Below are 9432 nucleotides of genomic sequence, written 5' to 3'. Positions count from 1 at the left end.
CCTCTCCTCTTCTGCCCTTTTTCTCCTCTCCTCTTCTGCCCTTTTTCTCCTCTCCTCTCCTCTTCTGCCCTTTTTCTCCTCTCCTCTCCTCTTCTGCCCTTTCCCTCCTCTCCTCTCCTCTTCTGCCCTTTCCCTCCTCTCCTCTCCTCTTCTGCCCTTTTCCTCCTCTCCTCTCCTCTTCTGCCCTTTCCTCCTCTCCTCTCCTCTTCTGCCCTTTTCCTCCTCTCCTCTCCTCTTCTGCCCTTTTCCCTCCTCTCCTCTCCTCTTCCCTTTTCCTCCTCTCCTCTCCTCTTCTGCCCTTTCCCTCCTCTCCTCTCCTCTTCTGCCCTTTCCCTCCTCTCCTCTCCTCTTCTGCCCTTTCCCTCCTCTCCTCTCCTCTTCTGCCCTTTCCCTCCTCTCCTCTCCTCTTCTGCCCTTTCCCTCCTCTCCTCTCCTCTTCTGCCCTTTCCCTCCTCTCCTCTCCTCTTCTGCCCTTTCCCTCCTCTCCTCTCCTCTTCTGCCCTTTCCCTCCTCTCCTCTCCTCTTCTGCCCTTTCCCTCCTCTCCTCTCCTCTTCTGCCCTTTCCCTCCTCTCCTCTCCTCTTCTGCCCTTTTTCTCCTCTCCTCTCCTCTTCTGCCCTTTTTCTCCTCTCCTCTCCTCTTCTGCCCTTTTTCTCCTCTCCTCTCCTCTTCTGCCCTTTTTCTCCTCTCCTCTCCTCTTCTGCCCTTTTTCTCCTCTCCTCTCCTCTTCTGCCCTTTTTCTCCTCTCCTCTCCTCTTCTGCCCTTTTTCTCCTCTCCTCTCCTCTTCTGCCCTTTTTCTCCTCTCCTCTCCTCTTCTGCCCTTTTTCTCCTCTCCTCTCCTCTTCTGCCCTTTTTCTCCTCTCCTCTCCTCTTCTGCCCTTTTTCTCCTCTCCTCTCCTCTTCTGCCCTTTTTCTCCTCTCCTCTCCTCTTCTGCCCTTTTTCTCCTCTCCTCTCCTCTTCTGCCCTTTTTCTCCTCTCCTCTCCTCTTCTGCCCTTTTTCTCCTCTCCTCTCCTCTTCTGCCCTTTTCCTCCTCTCCTCTCCTCTTCTGCCCTTTTCCTCCTCTCCTCTCCTCTTCTGCCCTTTTCCTCCTCTCCTCTCCTCTTCTGCCCTTTTCCTCCTCTCCTCTCCTCTTCTGCCCTTTTCCTCCTCTCCTCTCCTCTCCTCTCCTTTCCCTCCTCTCCTCTCCTCTCCTCTCCTTTCCCTCCTCTCCTCTCCTCTCCTCTCCTTTCCCTCCTCTCCTTTCCCTCCTCTCCTCTCCTCTCCTTTCCCTCCTCTCCTCTCCTCTCCTTTCCCTCCTCTCCTCTCCTTTTTCTCCTCTCCTCTTCTGCCCTTTTTCTCCTCTCCTCTTCTGCCCTTTTTCTCCTCTCCTCTCCTCTTCTGCCCTTTTTCTCCTCTCCTCTTCTGCCCTTTTTCTCCTCTCCTCTCCTCTTCTGCCCTTTTTCTCCTCTCCTCTCCTCTTCTGCCCTTTTTCTCCTCTCCTCTCCTCTTCTGCCCTTTTTCTCCTCTCCTCTCCTCTTCTGCCCTTTTTCTCCTCTCCTCTCCTCTTCTGCCCTTTTCCTCCTCTCCTCTCCTCTTCTGCCCTTTTCCTCCTCTCCTCTCCTCTTCTGCCCTTTTCCTCCTCTCCTCTCCTCTTCTGCCCTTTTCCTCCTCTCCTCTCCTCTTCTGCCCTTTTCCTCCTCTCCTCTCCTCTTCTGCCCTTTTCCTCCTCTCCTCTCCTCTCCTCTCCTTTCCCTCCTCTCCTTTCCCTCCTCTCCTCTCCTCTCCTTTCCCTCCTCTCCTCTCCTCTCCTTTCCCTCCTCTCCTCTCCTTTTTCTCCTCTCCTCTTCTGCCCTTTTTCTCCTCTCCTCTTCTGCCCTTTTTCTCCTCTCCTCTTCTGCCCTTTTTCTCCTCTCCTCTCCTCTTCTGCCCTTTTTCTCCTCTCCTCTTCTGCCCTTTTTCTCCTCTCCTCTTCTGCCCTTTTTCTCCTCTCCTCTTCTGCCCTTTTTCTCCTCTCCTCTCCTCTTCTGCCCTTTTTCTCCTCTCCTCTCCTCTTCTGCCCTTTTTCTCCTCTCCTCTCCTCTTCTGCCCTTTTCCTCCTCTCCTCTTCTGCCCTTTTTCTCCTCTCCTCTCCTCTTCTGCCCTTTTTCTCCTCTCCTCTCCTCTTCTGCCCTTTTTCTCCTCTCCTCTCCTCTTCTGCCCTTTTCCTCCTCTCCTCTCCTCTTCTGCCCTTTTCCCTCCTCTCCTCTCCTCTTCTGCCCTTTTCCCTCCTCTCCTCTCCTCTTCTGCCCTTTTCCCTCCTCTCCTCTCCTCTTCTGCCCTTTTTCCTCCTCTCCTCTCCTCTTCTGCCCTTTTCCTCCTCTCCTCTCCTCTTCTGCCCTTTTCCTCCTCTCCTCTCCTCTTCTGCCCTTTTCCTCCTCTCCTCTCCTCTTCTGCCCTTTTCCTCCTCTCCTCTCCTCTTCTGCCCTTTCCCTCCTCTCCTCTCCTCTTCTGCCCTTTCCCTCCTCTCCTCTCCTCTTCTGCCCTTTCCCTCCTCTCCTCTCCTCTTCTGCCCTTTCCCTCCTCTCCTCTCCTCTTCTGCCCTTTTTCTCCTCTCCTCTCCTCTTCTGCCCTTTTTCTCCTCTCCTCTCCTCTCCTGCCCTTTTTTTCCTCTCCTCTCCTCTTCTGCCCTTTCCCTCCTCTCCTCTCCTCTTCTGCCCTTTTCCCTCCTCTCCTCTCCTCTTCTGCCCCTTTCCCTCCTCTCCTCTCCTCTTCTGCCCCTTTCCCTCCTCTCCTCTCCTCTTCTGCCCCTTTCCCTCCTCTCCTCTCCTCTTCTGCCCTTTTCCTCCTCTCCTCTCCTCTTCTGCCCTTTCCCTCTTCTCCTCTCCTCTTCTGCCCTTTCCCTCTTCTCCTCTCCTCTTCTGCCCTTTCCCTCTTCTCCTCTCCTCTTCTGCCCTTTCCCTCTTCTCCTCTCCTCTTCTGCCCTTTCCCTCCTCTCCTCTCCTCTTCTGCCCTTTTCCTCCTCTCCTCTCCTCTTCTGCCCTTTTCCTCCTCTCCTCTCCTCTTCTGCCCTTTCTCCTCTCCTCTTCTGCCCTTTTTCTCCTCTCCTCTCCTCTTCTGCCCTTTTTCTCCTCTCCTCTCCTCTTCTGCCCTTTTCCTCCTCTCCTCTCCTCTTCTGCCCTTTTCCTCCTCTCCTCTCCTCTTCTGCCCTTTTCCTCCTCTCCTCTCCTCTTCTGCCCTTTTCCTCCTCTCCTCTCCTCTTCTGCCCTTTTCCTCCTCTCCTCTCCTCTCCTCTCCTTTCCCTCCTCTCCTTTCCCTCCTCTCCTCTCCTCTCCTTTCCCTCCTCTCCTCTCCTCTCCTTTCCCTCCTCTCCTCTCCTTTTTCTCCTCTCCTCTTCTGCCCTTTTTCTCCTCTCCTCTTCTGCCCTTTTTCTCCTCTCCTCTCCTCTTCTGCCCTTTTTCTCCTCTCCTCTTCTGCCCTTTTTCTCCTCTCCTCTCCTCTTCTGCCCTTTTTCTCCTCTCCTCTTCTGCCCTTTTTCTCCTCTCCTCTTCTGCCCTTTTTCTCCTCTCCTCTTCTGCCCTTTTTCTCCTCTCCTCTCCTCTTCTGCCCTTTTCCTCCTCTCCTCTTCTGCCCTTTTTCTCCTCTCCTCTCCTCTTCTGCCCTTTTTCTCCTCTCCTCTCCTCTTCTGCCCTTTTTCTCCTCTCCTCTCCTCTTCTGCCCTTTTCCTCCTCTCCTCTCCTCTTCTGCCCTTTTCCTCCTCTCCTCTCCTCTTCTGCCCTTTTCCCTCCTCTCCTCTCCTCTTCTGCCCTTTTCCCTCCTCTCCTCTCCTCTTCTGCCCTTTTTCCTCCTCTCCTCTCCTCTTCTGCCCTTTTCCTCCTCTCCTCTCCTCTTCTGCCCTTTTCCTCCTCTCCTCTCCTCTTCTGCCCTTTTCCTCCTCTCCTCTCCTCTTCTGCCCTTTTCCTCCTCTCCTCTCCTCTTCTGCCCTTTCCCTCCTCTCCTCTCCTCTTCTGCCCTTTCCCTCCTCTCCTCTCCTCTTCTGCCCTTTCCCTCCTCTCCTCTCCTCTTCTGCCCTTTCCCTCCTCTCCTCTCCTCTTCTGCCCTTTTTCTCCTCTCCTCTCCTCTTCTGCCCTTTTTCTCCTCTCCTCTCCTCTCCTGCCCTTTTTTTCCTCTCCTCTCCTCTTCTGCCCTTTCCCTCCTCTCCTCTCCTCTTCTGCCCTTTTCCCTCCTCTCCTCTCCTCTTCTGCCCCTTTCCCTCCTCTCCTCTCCTCTTCTGCCCCTTTCCCTCCTCTCCTCTCCTCTTCTGCCCCTTTCCCTCCTCTCCTCTCCTCTTCTGCCCTTTTCCTCCTCTCCTCTCCTCTTCTGCCCTTTCCCTCTTCTCCTCTCCTCTTCTGCCCTTTCCCTCTTCTCCTCTCCTCTTCTGCCCTTTCCCTCTTCTCCTCTCCTCTTCTGCCCTTTCCCTCTTCTCCTCTCCTCTTCTGCCCTTTCCCTCCTCTCCTCTCCTCTTCTGCCCTTTCCCTCCTCTCCTCTCCTCTTCTGCCCTTTTCCTCCTCTCCTCTCCTCTTCTGCCCTTTTCCTCCTCTCCTCTTCTCCTCTGCCCCTTTTTCTGTTCCTCTTCTTCTTTCCTCCTCTACTGCTATGTGTTCTCCTCCCTCTTCTCCCTGCTGTTCCAGCCTGACACAAAGTGCACAAAGCTCCAGCTCCATGAAGATCTGCTGCTATAGAGCTTCACCCCTATTAGGCTTAATGTGAACGCTGACTACACCTCAGACCTCCTCACCTTCACCTACATCAGCACCTGACTGTACCAGCACCCCCTTCTCCATACATCTCCTAAATATCCAGCAGAACATTTTCAGAATTGTTTCTGGTTCTTTCTGGTTTTCTTTCTTTCTTTCTGTCTCTTTTAATTTCTAGTTCTTTTTCTCCTTTTCTCTCTCTCTCTCTCTCTCTCTCTCTCTCTCTCTCTCTCTCTCTCGTCTCTAATTTCTTCATGTCTTTGTTGTTTCTCTGCAGTTTGCTGTGCTCATGTGGATCCTGACGTACGTTGGTGCCTTGTTCAATGGACTCACACTTCTGATTCTGGGTCAGTGTTCCTCAGTCATGCACTGGACCTCATCTCCTTTTCATAGGTTCCAGTGGATTTGAGACTTTTTTTCTCGTTATATCTCAGACGGTTCCAATGTCTCCTTTTCTTCGTTTATTTAATTGTGTTTTGTGTGTTTGTTTGTTTTTTTCAGGTCTTGTTGCGATGTTCACCTGCCCAGTAGTGTATGAAAAACATCAGGTCAGTAAACTGCTCATTCACGCAGACGCTTCTATAATAATAACAAACCTGCAGGACCTGAGATCCTCAGAGCGTTTCTGCTCCTCCAGTGGCTCCTAGAATAATATAATAACAAACCTGCAGAACCTCCTCCAACATTTCACTCTTACTGTCAGTGTTTTTCTTTCTTTCTTTCTACTCCCTCCCTTTAAATTTTCCTTTCTCATTGTTTTCTTTTTTCTTTCTAGTCCTTTTTTCCTAGTCCCTTTCTTTCTTTTTTCTTTTCTTTATTAAAATTTTTTTTCTCTTCTTTCTTTCTTTCTTTCTTTCTTTCTTTCTTTCTTTCTTGCTACTCCCTCCCTTTAAATTTTCCTTTCTCATTGTTTTCTTTTTTCTTTCTAGTCCTTTTTTCCTAGTCCCTTTCTTTCTTTTTTCTTTTCTTTATTAAAATTTTTTTTCTCTTCTTTCTTTCTTTCTTTCTTTCTTTCTTTCTTTCTTTCTTTCTTGCTACTCCCTCCCTTTAAATTTTCCTTTCTCATTGTTTTCTTTTTTCTTTCTAGTCCTTTTTTCCTAGTCCCTTTCTTTCTTTTTTCTTTTCTTTATTAAAATTTTTTTCTCTTCTTTCTTTCTTTCTTTCTTTCTTTCTTGCTACTCCCTCTCTTTAAATTTTCCTTTCTAATTTTTGTCGTTTTTTTCCTAGTCCAGTTCTTTCTTTCTTTCTTTCTTTCTTTCTTTCTTTCTTTCTTTCTTTCTTTCTTTCTTTCTTTCTTTCTTTCTTTCTTTCTTTCTTTCTTTCTTTCTTTCTTTTTGTACGATCAGTGTTTTTCTTTCTTTCTACTCCCTCCCTTTAAATTTTCCTTTCTTTCTTTTCTTTTCTTTCTTTTCTTTTCTTTCTTTTCTTTCTTTCTTTCTTTCTTTCTTTCTTTCTTTCTTTCTTTCTTTCTTTCTTTCTTTCTTTCTTTCTACTCCCTCCTTTTTTTATCTTGCTTGCTCTTTTTTCTTTCTTGGTTTCTTTCTTCTTCTATTCTATCTAGTCTTTCTTGCTTTTTTAGTCCCTCCCCCTTTTTTAATTTTGTTCCTTTCTTTAATTGAGTTGTAATAAATCTATAAAATAAATAAGTGTAAAATAAAGTTGTAATAAATGTATCATCACTATCATGAAGAGCAGTTGATTATAGTTGAATCCTTGTTTGATGATGACGAGTGTGTTTTTGTTCTCTAACAGGTGCAGATTGATCATTACATCACCCTGGTGAGGAACCAGGTCTCGGATATCGTTGGAAAGTAAGTCGTTTTGTTTATTTGTTGACTGATTTTATTTATTAATAGGTTGAGGTGTTGAATATAATGAACCCCACACCGGGATTGGATTAGATTAGATTTTATACCCTGCAGTTAATCAAATTCTCAGATTTTTACACTTTTCTTTTGCGTTAAATCTGATTTTTGTAAGTCTGATTAGTTTAATTCACTTGGACTTGCTGCTCGTTATTGGATTTTCTTTCAGCTTTTTGTCTTTGGTCAGCAGCCGCGTCTTTCTGTGCGTCAGTTTCCACCTCCAGCGCTATTAATCCATCTTTTTCCTTTTATTTCTGTCTGATAATCTCTAAAACACTTCTACTGATCTGATCAATCCACTTTCTGTCCTGAATCTCATTCACACTACCAAAAAATCTGATTTCCAATTCAGACAATTCACATTACTCATAACTACAACTGTTATTCTTACAGATACATCTTCAACCAAGACTCCAGAAAATCCTCTCTTTCTTTCTTTTTTTCTGTCTGCTATTCTTGAAAATAAATATTAAACGAAGAAAATAGATTTTTTTCGTTCTTTGTTTTTTCCTTTTTCTCTTTATAATCTATTTCTTATTCATTTATTCTTTTGCTAATGCTATCTCTCTCTTTTTTTTTTTTGCTTGCTTTTTGTTTTATTTCTAGTGCTTTCTTTTTTTTGTTTGTTTTTTTGTCTTTTCTTAAAAAATAAATATTAAATTGCAACAAGAAAATATTCTATTTCTTGTTCTTTTGTTTCTTTCATTCTTTCCTTTTTTTAAATTTAATTTTTGCTTTCTTTCTGGTCATTTTTTTTCTGTTTTTTTTGTCTGTTATTCTTCAAAATAAATATTAAATGAAGACAAAAGAAAATAGACTTTCTTTTTCCCATGCCTTCGTTTTTCTTTCTTTCTAGTCCTTATTTCTTGCTTTTTTTTTTGTTTTATTTCTGGTTCTTTCTTTCTAGTCGTTTTGTCTCTGTTGTCTTAAAAATAATTATTAAACAAAGACAAAAGTAAACACTTCCTATTTTGTTCTTTTTTTTTTTCCCCTTTTAATCCATTCTTTCTAATTCATTTATTCCTTTGCTAATGCTCTCATTATTTTATTTCTTTCTAGTTGTTATTTTAGCTCTGTTTTTCTTTCTTCTTTTCTCTCTCTCTCTCTCTCTCTGAATCGGACCGGGTTTCACATGTTGTTTTTTTGTCTGTCTGCAGGATCCAGTCTAAAATCCCCGGAGCGAAGAAGAAGGCGGAGTGAAGGTGAAAGGCGTTGGGTTTGGGTTTGGGTTTGGGAGGATCGGGGTTCTCCTCGCCCCGTCTTCACCACGTTTCCACACAAAATCTCTCCACTTCACAAACCTTCACACCCAGTGGATCACCTGCTCGTCCTCCCCGCTGCCTTCTTTCTCTCTTTCCCTCTTTCCCTCTTTCTCTCTTCATAACCAGTGGCTACGATGAAGTACCGTTGTTTTGAGCCACTACTTATTTATCTCGACACACCGACCGGTCCGATACGACAAAACTCGTCTTTCCTGAGCGAGAGATTCTAGTGTTCATTAACTGGGTTTGTCCTCTTCATCATCATCATCTTCATCTAGGTCCTTATGTGCACCACAATTAATTCATTCACATTTTTTAATTTGAGGAAGACTTCAACAGTACCGTGGTTTTTTTCTTTTGTTTTTTTTTGTTTTTTTGGTACCTGTCTATATATATATTTTTTTTCTTTCTTTCAGAGTGTATGATTTAGCGTTCCTGTGATTCTACTGTTTTATCGACGAACTGTGTAGAAACCTTTCACACACACACACACACACACACACACACACACACACACACACGCACAAATCCTTCTCGCTCTCTTCAAGCGGCCCTCGTGTTGTCCAGAGTCGCTCCGTAGGCACTTCATGCTTCTGTGTATTTCTAGGCAAATTTAGACTTGCAGAGATAAGATCACACACACACACACACACACACACACACACACACACTATCGAGGCGCCTCATCATTTTACTTCATCGCAGCTTGTTTAGCGAAATCTCTCCGGAACGAACGATAACGTTTACAAGACATTTGACTTGGAGAAAAAAAGAAAAGAAAAAAAAAAAAGTTGTTTATTTGTGGACCCGATACCTAAAGCAGCAGCAGCGTTATGTAACATGAGTTTAACACTTTGTTCGTTATGCAAGTAATCGTGAATGATCCTCCATACGGTCGTGGTGAACATCTGTGGAATGCATTGTGAAATGTAAAACAAGCACCAATAAAGCTTCTAGACGAATCTTCTGAGTGTACCTTTTGTTTTTTGGGGTTTTTTTGCACTGTTTAGCGGCTTTATACGTCAAGTGGCTCCTCCCTCTCTTTGAAAAGAGCCAATCAGGTTTCAAAATAGTGTTTAAACGTCAATTTTGTGTTTTTTGGTAAATTGTCGACGTGTGTGTTTTGAGAGCAAACGTGTTTATTTAATAACATAATTCTACAAACTGCATTTTTTTTTTAAAGATAAATTATATTTTTATTATTAAATTTCATTATTTCAACAAAAACAATTCCCTAGAAGTTTTTTTTTTTTGTTGTTTTTGTTTTTTTTACTGCTCTCAACGAAAGTCCGGAAAAATCAGGCAAACTAATGAGTTATGTAGCAAATGCAATTCCGTGATAAAGCTGGGGCGCCAGATTCAAACCGCGCTAAAGCGGGGGATTACTGTATATTTTAGGGGTGTAACAGTTCGCAAAATTCACGGTTCGGTTCAATTTCGATACGGTCAGGGGCAGAAAGAAACGCTAAACACAAATTTTTATTTTAATTATTATTATTAACATTTCTGAATATCAGCAGTTTACATTTTTAAAACTAAGTAAAATTCCTGCTTTGTTTAAATATGATGTAAAATATATTTTATTTAAAATAAAATGTAATGGAATAAATCA

The 9432-nt window shown here is 44.4% G+C and overlaps 1 protein-coding gene across 2 annotated transcripts in view; it reads left to right on the top strand.

Annotated features, from left to right (window-relative positions):
- Positions 1-8782, top strand: part of rtn4b (reticulon 4b) — a 25869-nt gene extending 17087 nt beyond the window's left edge. For both annotated transcript variants that reach the window (XM_083532358.1, XM_083532359.1), the window contains 4 exons: positions 4971-5040; positions 5195-5241; positions 6446-6504; positions 7716-8782. In XM_083532358.1, the coding sequence (XP_083388484.1) occupies positions 4971-5040; positions 5195-5241; positions 6446-6504; positions 7716-7758 (219 nt within the window). In that variant the 3' untranslated portion in view covers positions 7759-8782. The remainder of the gene's footprint in view (positions 1-4970; positions 5041-5194; positions 5242-6445; positions 6505-7715) is intronic.
- Positions 8783-9432: the final 650 nt, after the last annotated feature.

This window comes from Silurus aristotelis (genome assembly GCF_946808225.1).
Source record: "Silurus aristotelis genome assembly, chromosome: 27".
Classification (NCBI taxonomy): Eukaryota; Metazoa; Chordata; class Actinopteri; order Siluriformes; family Siluridae; genus Silurus; species Silurus aristotelis.
Note: the sequence above shows the minus strand (reverse complement) of the source record. Positions and strands in the feature narration are given on the sequence as shown.